The 17733-nt window shown below is 36.9% G+C and overlaps 1 protein-coding gene and 1 long non-coding RNA gene across 3 annotated transcripts; both read right to left on the bottom strand.

Annotated features, from left to right (window-relative positions):
• Window positions 1–18: 18 nt before the first annotated feature.
• On the bottom strand, window positions 19–5816 carry LOC136266930 (uncharacterized). 2 transcript variants are annotated; one of them, XR_010706382.1, is made up of 4 exons: window positions 4766–5816; window positions 2843–4706; window positions 2568–2787; window positions 19–2520 (listed from the first exon to the last, which is right to left on the bottom strand). It is a non-coding gene; the product is annotated as an uncharacterized lncRNA (long non-coding RNA). The 2 variants fall into 2 exon arrangements; XR_010706381.1 differs by having other exon boundaries at window positions 2568–4706.
• An 8060-nt stretch (window positions 5817–13876) lies between these two features.
• LOC136267648 (fibrinogen C domain-containing protein 1-like) lies at window positions 13877–14659 on the bottom strand. The gene has a single exon (XM_066062798.1). It carries the CDS (start codon window positions 14657–14659, stop codon window positions 13877–13879), a length of 783 nt encoding a protein of 260 aa, XP_065918870.1.
• Between the last annotated feature and the right edge of the window lie 3074 nt (window positions 14660–17733).

Below are 17733 nucleotides of genomic sequence, written 5' to 3'. Positions count from 1 at the left end.
CGTCTATAACTTGCTAATTATTTTGCAACTAAGTATTCATTATAACATAAGAACACTAATATTAATAGCGATGCAAGTATATAGCTATAAAATAAAAGAAATTTCAAAATAAATGATGTGACAAATGTTATAGCTGTTTGTTGATTCTTTGACATTTTTGGGGTGGCAGGGTGACGGCGTTTTTCTTCAATATTATTGATGTGGCAAGGCAGCTGACTGCATTAGGCCACTTGTGCTGTACAATGAGCACACTAATCTAAAGTTACCTAGTTAGTAAGTTCCGAGACTTTATTTGTCCAAGCAAGTATTCCAGATAAATAGCTTTAATGAAGTGATCACTGCATACATTGCATGCTACACCAGGTAAACTTTATGCCTCACTCCATGCGTCATGTTCAAGGATTTGCGAAAAGGGGTCTTCCACACACATCCAATTCTGTAAACTTTGGAGACCATAACTTAGTGAGCAAGTAACATATTAACCTGAAAAGTTCACCACTTATTCAGCTATGCTGGTGCTCACGTCTGACCAACTTTCAAGGAAATAACTCCTTCCAATCCAAAGTTATGAATTGCCAAATTTGGCAAATTGGATGTGTGTGGAAGACCCCTTTTCGCAAATCCGGTCACAAATGAAGGTGAAACCATGTCCTTGATTAGTACCACCAGTTGCTGGATGTGTGAAGAATGAAAAACTTTGCTAAGTAGTCTAGACAGCCGGACCCTTGGTACTTATAATTTCTAATTCATGCAGGCATTGTGTGAAGCACCATGACAGAAAAAAATGGTCTGGCTATTCAAGACTATCTACTGTGACTTACCAAGGTATCTAGTACAAGTATACAATATAATTATTATAAACTCTATAAACATTGTGAAGTATTTAAAAGTCCATGAAAAATTGGGTCCCAGGTCCTTGGTCCCTAGGTTCACTATTTATGCTTCCTTCTGGTTGCATGGTTTATACTTACAAAATAATATTAATCATTTATCTAAGTCTCCAGTTCTTGTTAGGTTAGGATCCAAAGGCTGCAGCACATGTTGCTGTCAAACTATTCAGTGCTGGTCACTGTAAATGCTAATAACATAGTGCTATTAACACTTCTAGTCCAGGTGCCTAGTGTTCCAGCTTCCTTTGTAGTGTACTTTTTATTGACCTAGTTCAGCTGATAACTAAGTTTCTAACATCATACTGTATGGTAATACTGTATATTAGTGAGCATGAATTAATTTCTCACAAAAAAAATATTGACCAGAAACCATCCTCAAAATACCTCCATGGGCCTAATCATAGCACCTTGGCAGTATTGGTATAATCAAGCCCAAAAGTGCTTTCAGTGAAACCTGAAGTGGTTCCAATATGTTGCTACGTATGACATTTTTATTTTTTAGTGGAATTTTCTATGTGCTACCGATTGACTGAATGATGCCTTCAAACAAACGTAACTCTAAAGCTACTGGTTTCACTGTTAGATATTGCTTAACTCTGACAGGTGCTTCTTGGCATACGTACCACATAATTTGCAATGTATGCATCATGGACTTACCACTGTCCTGCTTTGAAGAAAATATAAAATATATAGTTCTGGTTTGTCCATATACGTACTTACCATTGGACTGTTATCTTAATTCTTAATTTTTGTAATATAACTACTTTGTGCATGTATGCTTCCCCAGGAGGCCTGCACAGTAATAAAAATTAATTAATTAATCCCTACAATAACTTTTGAAGACACGATGTGGACGCAAGCCAAAATATCTGATAAACAAGTAAAAGTGTTAATTGAGAAACACACGTACATACTGAAAACTACACCATACTACTACTTATTACCTAACTATATACTTATTACTAGCTACATACTTAACTTAACCAATGTCAAAGTCAGAAAATTCGTCCTCAAGAGTAAGTGAATACTGGCGGAGTATCATTTTCGCATTGTACCTTCACAAAGTCACAGACAGTTGCTGGAGAAGTTGGTGCCTAGCAAACTTTCGCGGTAAACCGTTTCTAACAGTTGTTCTGTCAGATATGGATCCTAAAATTGATAGGGCATATGGTGACCAAACAAGTTGTAAAAGCGTGCAGAACCGTAAGTTCCCTGTGGAAGGCATTTTAAGCAGAAATCTTTTAAATTCCATTTAGTGCCACGCCTCATGTGAGCGTTTAATTTATAAACAAGGTGTGAAAGCATGAAGAACGTACAATCACGGCACTAGAGATGTTTCAAATTAATTCTTGTATTGCCACACCACACATGGTGTATTAAAATAAAATTGCTTAACGTTTGTGACTTCAAAACTTCTGGTAGTACTCAAACAAACCAGTACTAGCTTGTATATAGCATTATACCCACCCTAACAACAAACAGTCACTCCCATTGTGGCTGTCATCATGCATGTCACTTACTGAATACACTTGTTACATAACAAAAGACATCACATTAATTATTTGTGATATTAACAATAACATTCTGACAATAAAATAGTGACAAATTAGTTACAACTGTACGCCTCATCCTGAAAACGAGATCATCAATAACTGAGATGTAATGCTAAGATCTTACCAGGCCAGATGAATATCATCGTTGATGGTATTAGTTTGGTCATACAATCAGGAAACAACTGAGATTGTACCAGGACAGATGAATCTTGACACTGAGGTAACAGAAACATCTGGCAGACTACACTCTGTAACTTTCTCCTTCCTGATTCTAATACACAAATTCAGTCTTTTTTGGCAACACCTAAAATCTTAACTTTGTACGTAAATAACACTTTGGAGACCTGGAAGTCATGACACCCTTGAGGTAATACAAAATTCCTTAGTACACAGACTGACCTGGAGTACTGGCACGCGGTTAATCAGTGTGAGGCGATGTGGCATCATATGTATCTTTCTTCACTCCTCCTTTCGTTACTAAACCCCTCCTCGTTTCGTTACTGAACCTCCACTCCTCTTTTCGTAACTGAACCTCCACTCCTCTTTTCGTAACCAAGCACACTCGTTCGTAACTGAACCTCCATCCTTTTTTCGTTGCTGAACCTCCACGAAGCGAGCTAGAGCATGAGTTCTCGGCTCTTTAATATCCATTCGACTTCTGGGCAAGCGATGTACGTATAAAGTAGCTACGCTTCACCAATCCAGTTACAACATAACAAATGTTTATCATTCGATCCCTCTCGTTCCCTCTCGCCTCGCCTCTCGCTCAAGACATGGAGTATCAGTAAACCGCATATCACGTGTGTTCACTCGAGGTATTACAGGGACTTTCCAAGAGATTTCCCTTAAATAGGTCACGTGATGATTGTCAGTCGGTGGAGCCATAGATAATAGATACCTATGGTGGAGCTTTTTCTTAGTCATGGCTTTACAATGCGATATATGAACTATCAATTGTTTGTGCGCTGCTGCATGAAGTCTTTTGTGCTTGTGCACTGCTGAAGAAATGTTTAATTTATATTGTTCGTACTTCCCTCTCAAGACATGGACTGCCGTCAACAGGGCCGCCCACACAGGGGGGGGGCATTTTGCCCCGGGCCCCAGCCAGAAAGGGGCCCCAGGAGGCCCCAGGAATACCTGTTTAAAAGATCGATATACTCTAATAGAGCAGTCAGATCTAGATACTCCAATAGAGCAGTCAGAGTATTCTTCAGAGGAGCAGTGTAGCAAGCTTATAAATTAGGAGATACGGTTGGTGAGGGCTAGCTATTGTCATTGTCAGCATGTAATGTGTAATGACCTTTTGTTGTTTTTTTTTGTCTTGAACTAGGCACCGGCCGATTATGCCAAAGCATAATAGGGCATCAAGCATAATGCCAGCATAATAGGGACGATGTTTGAAAATTTAATTAAAATGCGCAATACGCGCGCCTGAAAGAAAGCAAATATTCACTGCCAATAGTATTATTAGTGAATTTCACATTTAAAAACACGTAATATAACTTATTAAACTGTTTCTTTGTTGGTTATTCACACTTTGCAGAAATAAGATCGAGATACTCTAATAGAGCAGTCACTTACTCTAATACAGCAGTCAGGAAAGGCTGATATACTCTAATAAAACAGTCAGTTCTAGAGCATAATCTTAATTTTGAGCATGATAGGCTTAATTTTTTAGCAATGCTCAAAAGCATAATAGGTAAAATTTTGGGCATAATAGGCCGGTGCCTATCTTGACTTACATCGTGGGTGAAGTTGTGATTCAGAATGGAAACCTCCTTGCCCCTGGGGCCCCACTGTAACTCTTTGCCCTGGGCCCCTTAATTTCTCTGGGTGGCCCTGGCCGTCAATAATAACAATAGCTACAAATCACCTATCATGTGTGTTTACTTTTCACTTGAAGTGTTACTGTACAGGGACTTTCCAAGAGATTTCCCCTAAATAGGTTACATGATAATTGTCAGTCAGGTGGAACTTATTTATTACCATTAATGCACCATGGAGCTTGTGTACATCAGTATTGTGGCTTTCATTAATCATTATGGACATACCATGGTGCAACAAAGTTTGTAACAGACTGGAATGTAGTTCGTGGGCTGCCAGTAACTGTGTATGAGCTTGTGTTGTGGCTTTCAACTTCTATAATGGATTGCTTGAATGTGGTTTGCCAGTGACGTGTATATGAGTTGGGGTTGTTCCCCACAGCTTGCACAATATTTAAATTTCATGGATGTCCGCATGATGACACAAGATTAAGTGAGACCTGTAAAAGAATAAGCAGGCACTGAACTTAACCTTCAATTAAACACACATACAACTAACCTGGAACATCGGTCGCAACACGAAAGAAATTTGCTTGGATATCCTCATGCCTTAACTATGGAGTGACATGTTTAATTAATGGACACTAAACAGAATGTACAACACAATTTTCTTTTCTGCAAGAACTTTTTAACACCTAGTAAGGGCACTACCAGCTCACCTACAATAACATTTCAAGAGATGTGATATTAACTTGCTTCATCAAATACAACCAATGTGTGGTGTATGTGTGTGAACATATATGCGTCTATAGTGTTGCACATTTTGTGTGTGTCTTGTGCCTGTATATGAAATAAGTACGTGTTTGTATGTAGTAAAATAAAAATAATAGTATGATGTTTGTGATTTCTTTCATAACCCTCAGCGAAGCATCTTGCTCTACTAGTGGCAAACCAAGTTGTTAAGTTGTTCTCAGGACACTATGGCAGTCAGGTTTTATTCATTGATAAGTATGGAATGATTGATACACTCTAATAGAACAGTCAGGCAATAAAATATTCTAATAGAACAACCATTGAACAATATAGCTGAATATTTACCTCTCTGTCTGAACACACTCCCAGATCCAAGATGCAATTTCAGAGTTGCTATTTTAAGATGGTGGTATTCACCAAGAAAAGCATGCTTTGCAAATAAGTGCTTTACACACATCTTTGATTACCCTGATCATAGCTTTTACTTGGCCTGACCAGTAAATTGCATACTTTCTGTCCTAATAAAAATTAAAAGCTACTATAGGATTGTATGATATATGCTCACAACTTATCAGCAGATTTATGTGGGATTGCAACACCTTTACAAGGCAGAATTCATCATACACTCCCATGGCTTGAACATTGAGTCTGTAAATTATATAACTGACAAAAATTTGTGATATCCCCCTCAAAAATACCTTTGCTGTAAAAAAGGTGCATCCAAGAAACAAGTATCTGTAACCCGAGCTCAGCTGTAAAGAAACACTCCATGAAATTAACTGCTAACTGAAAGAGGTGATATCTGGAGCGGCCAAGAATCAATGTTACTACAACTGACTATGATTACCAAAGATTTACCAAGTCCATGCAAGAATACCTTGGCTGTAAAACAGGCAAATAAAAGTAACTGGCAATTAAACAGCTGATATCTGAAGCAGCCAAGAATAAAAGTCAACTTGATACAACTAACTGCACTGAATTATTAACTTGAAACATTGAATCTAATCATTCAACTGTGTTTTATACATTCACCCTTGCTGCATCCTAAATTAATTCTTTGTAACTCTAATTGGCTGGTAATTTGGCCGCCTTCTTTACTTTACACTGACTATTTAAAAAGGCGACCAAATTACCAGCCAATTAGAGTTACAAAGAATTAATTTAGGATGTAGCAAGGGTGAATGTATAAAACACAGTTGAATAATTAGATTCAATGTTTCAAGTTAATAATTCAGTGCAGTTAGTTGTATCAAGTTGACTTATTCTTGGCTGCTTCAGATATCAGCTGTTTAATTGCCAGTTACTTTTATTTGCCTGTTTTACAGCCAAGGTATTCTTGCATGGACTTGGTAAATCTTTGGTAATCATAGTCAGTTGTAGTAACATTGATTCTTGGCCGCTCCAGATATCAGCTCTTTCAGTTAGCAGTTAATTTCATGGAGTGTTTTTCTACAGCTGAGCTCGGGTTACAGATACTTGTAGTTTCTTGGACGCACCTTTTTTTACAGCAAAGGTGTTTTTGAGGGGGATAATATATTACAGAGAAAGACATATGAAAGCTGAGAGAGAGAGTTTCTACAAAGCTTTGGATGTGCTAAGGGAGAAGCCTTAGAGCTATTAAGCAAAGAGGTATTTGTATGCAGTGTTGTCACTCTGTGGTATTGTGATAATCCCTTTATGAGTGTATTTCTATGTCCTGTGCTATTAATCTAAACTTAATAGCCATCAACTAGTGGCCAAACAGATCAGCTGGCCCAGAAATTTTGCCCTCAGCAGAAAAGGGATATACAGCACATTTCAACCTCTGTGATCAGTGATATGGAGTCCAGCTGCTAAATAGTGATGTAATTATGTTTTAAAACAAAGTAAATGTGCATATAAAATAGATTGGTGATGCATTTTTGTCATTTGGGACCTGGTGATTGTTCACTGCAAGACTTCCTGGCACTTGTTACAGATTAAGGTCCATAAAAAAGCTTTTGTTGCTGATGTAAGGCAAGCATTGGACTTGACATCTGGAACAACAGTACTGAAACAGTAAACATAACAAGGTCATCTCTCTAAGTTGATCCCCAAATATGTCAGTTGTATACAAAGTGACCAGCCACCTGCTCAATGTACATAATAAATTTTGACGTCTGTAATAAACAGGTTGAAACTGCTTCTATACCTTGAATAGTAGGCAAGCATGGTGGGACCTTTGATCATACAAAACTGTGCGTGACAGATATCTTTGGTACAGTATTTCACATCCAGTTGCTTTATAATATCATTCGACTATATGAGTTACAAAAAGAATTAATGACTACTCATAGGACTGTTGAAAGTTTCGACCCTACCTATGTAGTCTTCCTCTCCCTATACACTCATGTCACATGGCTGGTTCAGCCTTTTCTAAGTGATGGGTTATAATTTAGTCTGTTTTCCCCCATAAAGGCTGCAGAGGGCTACTGCATGAAAGCTTGTGAAGCTGGGAGGTAGAAACAATGAAAAAAGTATCCGACCAAGTGGTGATTCAATCTTGGATTTATTATGTAACACTTATGTCTAATATCAATATTAGCAATACTGACTCTTTACTGTACATCATCAGTAGTACTGTACTGTAGGGGTCATGAAGGTTTTAGTTTTCCTGCCAAAAATATCACTTGAAAAGTAATATAACCCCACCTTTCCTTCACAATTACTTGGCAAATTGTCTAGGTACGTATATAGTCAAGAAAAACCTGTGCTCAGAGTGACCTTCAGCAAGTTTCTGTAGTACTTTGATTTTTATTTACTACTAACTATCCAATAAACTCTTAAGTTGAAAATATAATTTTACCAAAGTTTATAATATTATAAACTTAATTTTACCAAAGTTGAAAATATTATAAACTTAATTTTACCAAAGTTGAAAATATTATAAACTTAATTTTACCAAAGTTGAAAATATTATAAACTTAATTTTACCAAAGTTGAAAATATTATAAACTTAATTTTACCAAAGTTGAAAATATTATAAACTTAATTTTACCAAAGTTGAAAATATTATAAACTTAATTTTACCAAAGTTGAAAATATTATAAACTTAATTTTACCAAATTTGATTTATTATAAACTTAAATTTACCAAAGTTGATTTATTATAAACTTAATTTTATCAAAGTTGATAATATTTATTTACCAAAAAAATTGATACTTAACTTTACAAAAGTTAATATTTAGTAATATTATCAACATCTGAGTAATAAAGTCTTAATTTTACCAAAGATGGTATAATTATTATGAACTCTTAATTTTACCAAATGTTGATAAAACTATGATTTTGTTACAAAAAGTTGATCATAAAATAGTGGCATAATGGTAGAAGTTTGAGCTTTCTTGCCCAAAAATATCACCCAAAACAACATATTCATAACAGCTTTATATAGTTATTGGTTAAGCATAGCCAAAATCATGAATGGAACTGGGTTTTGGAAAAATGATCCAAATCGGACATTAGAAGTTCCAAGATTAACGGTTTTAAAGAATTCAAGTCAGCATAACTTGCCAAGGATAGCAAGAAAACATATGAAAAATTTACACAAAAAAATGCATCAATCTATTGCCTTTAAGACTACTTTCAGTACTTGTAGTTGCTTGTAGAGTTTCCTGCCAAATAAGATAGAAAATCTGAGCAATTGGACAAGCAAAGTAGTATCACAAGTGCTCACAAAGTGATGGAGGGTGGAGGGGTGGACAAGAGATAGACTTCAAAATGGAGGCAGACCATGATTGAGGTCCAGACATGAGATTACTGGGCTGTGCTGGCTCCTTAGTGGCTGATATGTAGTAAAATCAACAGAAAAAAACTCTGGCCAACATTACCAGGCCATCCACCAGTAAACCACTGATTCTTGCAAATTAAGTCAGACCCTTATCACAAGGGCAGAAACTGCCATTCAAGTTCTCCACCCCACCCAGACAAGACATCTGTTACAACTAGCTTCGAGTAGTTTGACCAGTAGTGAAGATCTAAACTATAGTAGTATGATTGTGTAGCTATCCACTACTGGTGTAGGTTTGATTTTGCCTGATGTGCAATTTGGATAGGTTTTGTAAAATCTGGTCACAAAATTAATGTCATCATTGCAATTCCAAGCCCTATATCATCAAGTTTCTAAAGATTTTTTTAAGACTACTAACTGACTAACTCATGCCTTCAGCCAATTAGTTAGTGCTATGGGCTTGGTTTTTTCACTGTTTTCGTCAACTGCAGCAGCCACCATGTGTTACCGCATATCAGCACCCACACAGTAGTGGAGAAAGAAATGGGACACAAAGGAAGACAAAAATAAGTCCATAACGCATGTATTGTGGTTTCAATACAGCTACGATAGTTGTTACAAGAATCATCTGTAGCTAATTCCCGTAGTGACTATAGATTGATTGCAGAGGTGCTTCTCGTACTATGTTTTGTTTGTAACATGAGATACTCTAATATTGCAGTCACAGCAGCAGTGTAATTTTATAGCTATGCTCTAACAAAAACGTTAACAAACTAGTACAATAAAAATTATTAATTTAAAGTTAAGTAGATAAAAAGTAGTGAAACAAGAGATGATGGTAGCTATGAGGGAATTCCCTACTTTTCCATTTAAAAGATGGTGAAAATAATTATGTCAACTTAGGGATTTTCACACATTGCTACAATGCCAAGTGGGGATCTCCCTCATAACTAACATCATCTCTGTTTCACTACTTTTTATTACTGGAACCTACTTCAATTTAAGCATATATACATATTATCTATGAACAAACTCGCAGCCATATCAATGTGTTACATTAACTACATACGCATCGACCCTTTCTTTACAGGAGTACACCTAGTTGCCACAAATTAAGTGCGCACTATATAACTGCAGGTGTAGATGACCTCCCACCTTGTTTCATTGCATTTTTCATCATCTCTATATGTGACTGAATTTGACAAAACAAGGCTTTGATGCACAAAACTTCGTTAGGAGATATGGCGATTTTAAGTAATCATTGTACAATAACTTCCCAGTGCCTATATATAACTGTGCAAACAAAATTTGCACCAATTATTCATCTATTTATACACCCACTCACTGATAGCTAGTAACTGATAGCTAGTAATTACTAGCTATCACTGTAGGCATTCCAGCCCGATTTTTAAATTTTGGAAAAATGGACTTTTTATATGCTCAATGGATAGAGTATTGATTGCCAATCTCAGAAATATATAGTTTGTTGGGTTGGAATTAACTACTTTGGCATGCACAGTGCTTTAAAACTGAAAAAAGGTACATTTTTCTCTGGGGCTCCCCATACATTTTAAAGGGTAAAATGGCACAATTGAATCAGGAAGCCATCTAGCAATCTGGACTGTGTTGAAACTGCAGTTGCTTCTAGCTGCAAGTTTGTGCATATAATGAGAGTAACTTCAGATGTTATCGGATCTCAGTGATCTTTGTATGCTTTGTAGTGAGCAAATATGTTTCACCTACTGCACACTTCTCAATACAATGGTGCATACCCACAGGCAAGAGGCTATCTCAAGTAAGTAAAAACATCAAGTTAACAACTTATAAAGGTAAACAACTAAAGTGGAGGTGCCACAAATCACAATGATGCAACAATACCTAACTCGGGTAGGGTTATGGTTTCAATTACGGCATTGTTATGCTGACTTTGAAGTGGTTTGTATTTTGAGCTGATGACACAGCCATCAGAAAATTTCTCTGGAGCTGAAAATTGCTAACCCAAGCAAAGTAACTACGCACTTTAAAGTAAGCACCAGTGACTACCTTCCACCCAACACTACGTTTTTTTTAATTTTTAAAGTAGACTACATACATTACAAGGCTTGATTACAAACAACACAAAACTTACTTATATGTAAACGCGCACGACAAAACTAAGATTTTCATGATGATCAGCATGAGGACAAATCCCATAGCGATTTTCATCCTCATTGGAGCTCGGACTACGGAGCAATCCCAAGTTAAACGCGAGTTGTTGTTTTGTGCCAGGGTTCTATTGGGGAATATACGGAGAATTTTTTTATTAAAAAATCTCGGATACTGGAATGCCTACTATCAGTGAGTAGTCTCGCGCAGCCAGACCACTATTTCTCCCCACGTGAGTGGGTGTATAAATTTCTGATACCCAAAATCAGCCCTATTTTGGGCCGCTTTTTTCGAGCGAGTAATAATATCACAAGTGGCAGTAATAGGGTGGTGGGTGGGCTTAATATAGGGGTATAAAATGAAGTAAGAAGACGAATGGAATCCAGAGGCCAAGTTTGGGCCCTCCATGGCCCTCAAATCTCTCCAAATTGACTGAGAACGCTATTGGCGAGCTCTCTGTGAAGTCCCAGCTCACCACACACCATTATCACAAAGCCATGGCCATTTAATGGCGCCAATCTCCCACTCGTGGCTTTGACAGGGTCGGAAGAAAGCTGCTACAGAAACCAGACTTGCCAGTCCTGAAGGAAGTACAGTGTGGAATATGATAGTGTGTTAGACCAGCAATCCATTTCTGGTAAAAACGTAAGTTTGATTTTGTGTGTGTGGAAGCCTTGTTATATGAAATCCGGTCACATATACTCAAATAATTTTCCTTATACTTTTTGTTCACTTTTTTGTAATATATGACTGATGAACCAATGCATACTGTATCACTGAAGGAATGGTGCTGTCAGACCCAGTTATTATAAAAATCAATTGAGCAACTTAACGCGTGGCAATTACTGGAAAGTAATGTTGTCATTTTCAGCTTTGTTCCACCTGTTATACAGCATAAACAAAGGACAGTACATGAAGTGATCCTGCAATCAATCCAGTCACTACAAAATTTTTGATTAAATGCATACCCCAACTATCAATTACTAGGCCTTACTGCTTCATTTTCAGGTATGTTCTACAGATCTCGCCACTCAGCTACATTTTAAATTAAGCTGGAGCATGGTACAGTACCTTGTTTTCTATGGATCTAGATCATTGAGAAGTGTGGCCTCAGCAGGAGGTGTCATCAGTGGTCTTATCATTTAAGAGGGTGTGGCTCATTGCAATCATTTTATATTGGCTGCTATCTGATACTGCTACAGATACTACAGTCCACTAAGCACCTCAAATAATTTTGTTGCATCTAAGTACACTTTTTCAAGGAAAGTGTCAATACCGGAAATCGTTGTCTTTGTATGGTTTCCTGGTATGAAGAAGAAGAAGAAGACTACCATTTAATTGAAGATAAAAGCAGTAGCAAGGTGAATGAGTGACTTGGATCTGATTCCCATGAGGTATAGTTGTGCAGTGTGGGATATTCCTGTGACAGAACTGAAATCATGCATTTTAAATGTATATGCCTTCAACTTTTGCTTGGTGATAATTTTTTCTATTTTGTCCATGTACATGTGACTCTTAGTAGCCATATTTCATTGCTGGCTGTGTTCTACTTTTCTCTAGATCTTCGTATCTCCTTGCTAAAACCTGCTGGAATTAAAATTTTGATGTGACATGATGAAATTGACACTCTTATTCAATACTTTGAGTGCTTTTCAAAAGACGACACTAATTTTGTTGAGACGCAACACTCCCAGTGCCATTTTATTGCTACATGTAACACTACCCCAACTTGGACAAAACAAGCATGTACAGCACTGATGTCATAATGACATGAGCAGTTTTGAGGGTTGCCAATGCCTTGGAACTCTCATGCATTCTTTGAGAAATCCAATTATAAATCCATTAATATTTAGATATCCTAAAATCTAGAATCATTTATAAAGTTGGATTTTTTTTTTGATTTTTTTGTTTGTCTTTTTACAACAAATGCAAGTGGAGGCTCTAGTTACTATCTAATTATATTATCATTGTTTCATGTCACAATGAAGATGGCTTTGATGATTGGAGACATACCTGCCAAATGTTGTGGAAAGCTCCTGCCGTCTACTGTCCCAATTCATGTACAAGTAGAAGTAAAAACATCTTAATAAAAGTTGTATTTTTAAAATGTTTATTGAAATACATGAATTTTTAAATATTGGGACTCTTGCATAGCATTGGCGACTCCTTGAGAAGTTTTTTATCAGTTTACTAACTATAATCATACTTTTAAGTATAATTCATCAATTGTTGTACATAATATAATTTAATACAGTTAATTTAATTAATTAACCCTTTAACCGCCAAGGACACCATATGGTGTCATCATGTTATAAACCTCACAAAGATAAAGATTTAGACACGCTACAACTTTCTTCATGTGTTATATCAGCCAATGCGCCTATCCTGAAAAGGGCACACTGCTACAAACCTTGTAACATGGGTAAACAGATCATTCACGCGCTATTCCGCATAACATTGTGTAATCACCTGTTCATCCATGGCATGGTTCCAGCATACTAAAGGGATTTCTTAAAGAATAACTACATAAGGGAAGGGTAAAGAAAGGCATGAAGTAAGTTACGAGATTGTAGTGCAGTCAGCAGACATGTACGTATGTGTTTCAGTACACACGGATAATTGCAAAAGCACCAGAAAACCAGCCTTAATGTGTGTTGCTTCAATTATCAACAGACTAACAATATTTATTGCATTGTAAGGAACATCAGGACACTGTTTGCTAGTGTTAAAATGTGCTCACAAAGCTGACAGCTCGATTTTTAGGATTTTTGGTTTAATAACATTCTTGTGGTTTCCTATGTATACAGTTTTGAATTAGACAATAGCAAGCAATGATTATGTAGGTTTAGGATGACTCAATCCATAGTTTGTGAGATATGGTGATTTACGTATATAGAGTGACTTGGTCCCTGAAAAAAATTTTTGTGATGAACCGGTTTCAATAATAAACACATTGTACTAGTAGTGTATACTTATTATCCTTATTGAGGTACAACACATTGACACAATGAACAGTTAGTACAGTCACTGACTGATGCAATGACGAGGACGTATCTTCATCTCCATTGAGAGAAGGTAGTAGTTCTTGGAGTTAAGATATACACGTGGTGGTTGGTAATTTGGGTTGATGTTGTAGCAGTTATTGTGCCACCATCCACTGTGGCTAGTTGCACAGTTACCACTATTTCTATCATTATCATTATCAGATGTACTGAATCTTTGCCCATTCAGTGGATGGGTCACAAAAGGATCAGTAGTGGTGCCAGTAAATCCTCCAATGGTTAGAGGATATTCTTTACTCTCTGGTCCTATACTGAAAGTGTTGTAGTGGAGATGGGACCAGGTTTTGTTGTCAAACTGAAAGTCAATTCTCAACTCCCACTGACCTGTCTGTGAAAAACAGTGCAATGCCTTAAGACCATACCAGAATTTAGTGCTTTTGAGATCTCCAAATCCTTCTTCATAGTCCTTCCATCGTTTGTAGATAAAAGTGTTCACTCCATCTTTAACATTTCTTTGCATGACCATCCATCCTCCACCACTGGTGTCCATGTCACAGGAGACATCAACAGCTGCAGTGAAGGGTGATCCACAACTACAATTTGATATTATCTGATAGACACCAGAAGGAGCTTTACTACGTGGCAGATCAGCAAGATCACAACAACTTCTAATGGTTATCATGTCTGGAGTACATTTGGTCTTGAACTGGTTACACTGCTGGAGGAGGTTATCACATTGTTGATCAGCATTAGTAGCCAGTAGTGAGCTGACTAGTATGAGCAGTATGACTAGTTGACTCTTCATATCTACTATACTGTATAGTTGCTCAGTAAATGTGAACTAGCAGTAGTTGATGTTATTTATACTAACAATATTGCTGATGTCAGTTGAGCTAATAATAGTAACATACCTCACTACTGACCAAGTATCCCACTGATTATGTTGACATGTATAACGCCTAGTTATCTCACTTGTAGTGTGGTCTGTAACTGGGTTATAAGGGTAAACTTGAAATGATATATTTATTATTATTACCTTCATTACATGATTATAAGACTGTCACATATTACTCTACAACACTATTAATTTTTTCTCTGATTTAAGATAATCCTCAATCTTTGCAGAAAGCTTCCTGCTAGCACGGGATGCAGTGAGATTTGCAATTTTGCATGCAAACAAAATGAACCCAGTTGCAAAATGCATTTTAATGTATCTGTTTTCAGTGAAGTACTTTTAGCTAGCTTGAAAGGTGGTTGTGACAACTGAAGAGATATGTAGAAATAGAATTTTTAGTGAATTTGAGAGATAAGCAGCATTTCATACCAACCTTGTACTAACTAGATTCACTTCTGAAGTTTCTGGTTGACTCATCCATAACTGTAAAGTACAGTGTAATTAGCTCACTTAAGTATACATCATGTTTATGTGTGTTGACTTGATGGATAATAGATCAACTGTACATGTCACTGTTATTCAAATTGCACATCAGGTGTAAAGGTGTAATTGAACATTACGTTTTATAGGAGTGGAGATAAAGTCTAGGAATTGGGATACTTATAATGAGGAACATAGACAACACAGCAAACACTGTAATGCCACATCTAATTATACAGGCACAAGAAAAGACACAGTGTATACGTAATTCCCTTACAACAGAAAAGTAAGACAGACTGGCAATGTATATACATAGGACATTAAACCAGTGTCCTTTTAAGATTACAACTTTTAAGAAAATTTGTTTATCCTATTTGTAGCACTAAACCAGTCAGAGACCACACTATAAATCAGATAGTGGATCTTATACCACAATAACTAACCTTGTCTGCTATTTGAAATTCTATAGTTCTTGGAAAGTTAAATTTGATTGAAATAAGTAATTAGAGGAATTGGAATTGGTAGCAGCTAAATGGCACCAAGCATGTTCTTATACTGATACCCAGATCATGTAAAGAGAAGTATAAGGTAGATGAATTCTCTTTTATACAACTGTGTATATATTATCTAATCCAAAACAGCCAAGCTGTAAAAAAAGTGTGTGGCCCTGAAAAAGGCTATGGTGAAAAAAGATGTGAAATCCAAGGTGACGGCCAAGAAATGGCTGTGATGGTAGGTTAATGGTAAAAATTTTAATAACGACAATTCAGGTGAATTTTGTGCCAAGACTTCACCATAGCTTTTTTTCAGGACCGCACACTTTTTTTACAGCTTGGCTGTTTTGGATTAGATTTCACTTCTTTTTGTATTTGTATACCCCAAAACCGGCCTATGGCCAGCTTCAGGCCTTTTTAACCTATCTTTTTTCTTTACCACAGGAAGAAGAAAAGTTGAAGCAGATGTTAAATACTTTAAATATTTCCAGTAAATGTACAAATTATATATTATATAATACATATGTTTATTACAGAACTCTCTGCATGGTGGTTTCTTTGTAACGTAACACTCTACAAGGTGACTTCTTCTAGCTGATCTCTCTACAAGGTGAATTGTTTGCAGCAGAACTATCTACAAGGTAACTCTTCTTCTAGCTGATCTCTCTACAGGGTGATTTGTTTGTAGCTGAACTATCTACAAGGTAACTTCTTCTAGCTGATCTTTCTACAGGGTGATTTGTTTGCAGCTGAGCTCTTTGCAGAATGATTTCTTTGTAGCTGAACTCTCTACAAGGTAACGTCTTCTAGCTGATCTTTCTACAGGGTGACTTGTTTGCAGCTGAGCTCTTTACAGAATGATTTCTTTGTAGCTGAACTCTCTAAAAGGTAATTTCTTCTAGCTGATCTTTCTACAAAGCGATATGTTTGTAGCTGAATTTTCTACAGGGTGACTTGTTTGCAGCTGAACTCTCTACATGGTGGTTTCTTTGTAGATGAAATCTCTACAAGGTGGATTCTTCTAGCTGATCATTCTACAGGGTGATTTGTTAGTAGCCGAACTTTCTACAAGGAAACTTCTTCTAACTGATCTCTGTACAGGGTGAATTGTTTGTAGCTGAACTGTAACTTCTTCTAGCTGATCTCTCTACAGGGTGGGTGATTTGTTTGTAGCTGAATTCTGTACAGGTGATTTGTTTGCAGCTGAACTCTTTACAGAATGGTTTCTTTGTAGATGAACTCCCTACAAGGTAACTTCTTCTAGCTGATCTTTCTACTGGGCGATTTGTTTGTAACTGAATTTTCTACAGGCTGATTTGTTTGCAGCTGAACTCTCTACATGGTGGTTTCTTTGTTGCTGAATTCTCTACAAGGTGAATTCTTCTAGCTGATTTCTCTACAGGGTAATTTTTTGAAGTCTGTACAAGGTGCTTTTTTGTAGGTGATCTCATTGCAGGTTGATTTGTTTGTAGCTGAACTCACTAAAGGGTGATTTGCTTGTAGCTGAACCCCTTACGTTGTGTCTAGTTTCTAGCTACTAGCTGATCTCTCTACAGGGTGATTTGTCTGTAGCCAATTTCTCTACAAGGTGATTTGTTTGTAGCTGATCTCTCTGCAGGTTGATTTGTTTGTAGCTGAACTCTCTACAGGGTGATTTGTTTGTAGCCGATCTCTCTACAGGGTGATTTGTTTGTAGCTGAACTCTCTACAGGGTGATTTGTTTGTAGTCGATCTCTCTACTGGGTAATTTGTTTGTAGCTGAACTCTCTATAAGTGACCGGGCCTGCGAAAACAGGGCATGTGGGCACAAACTACACTATGTCACTCTACAGGTCATATCTCAGTTCTGGAACAGAATATTTATATTTTGTTACTTGCATCATAAAGCCAATTAAATTCTTACTAGATGCTCAAAATTGCATTGCCATACCATACTGGTACAAAATGTTATGAGTGATGAAAGTTTGAAAAAGTAGGCAAAAATCATGTGCCCACATGCCCTATTTTCGC

This window comes from Dysidea avara, chromosome 9 (assembly GCF_963678975.1).
Source record: "Dysidea avara chromosome 9, odDysAvar1.4, whole genome shotgun sequence".
NCBI lineage: Eukaryota > Metazoa > Porifera > Demospongiae > Dictyoceratida > Dysideidae > Dysidea > Dysidea avara.
Note: the sequence above shows the minus strand (reverse complement) of the source record. Positions and strands in the feature narration are given on the sequence as shown.

Excerpts from the sequence above, each read along its gene's own strand:
- LOC136267648 (XM_066062798.1), bottom strand. The coding sequence starts at position 14,659 with ATGAAGAGTCAACTAGTCATACTGCTCATACTAGTCAGCTCACTACTG.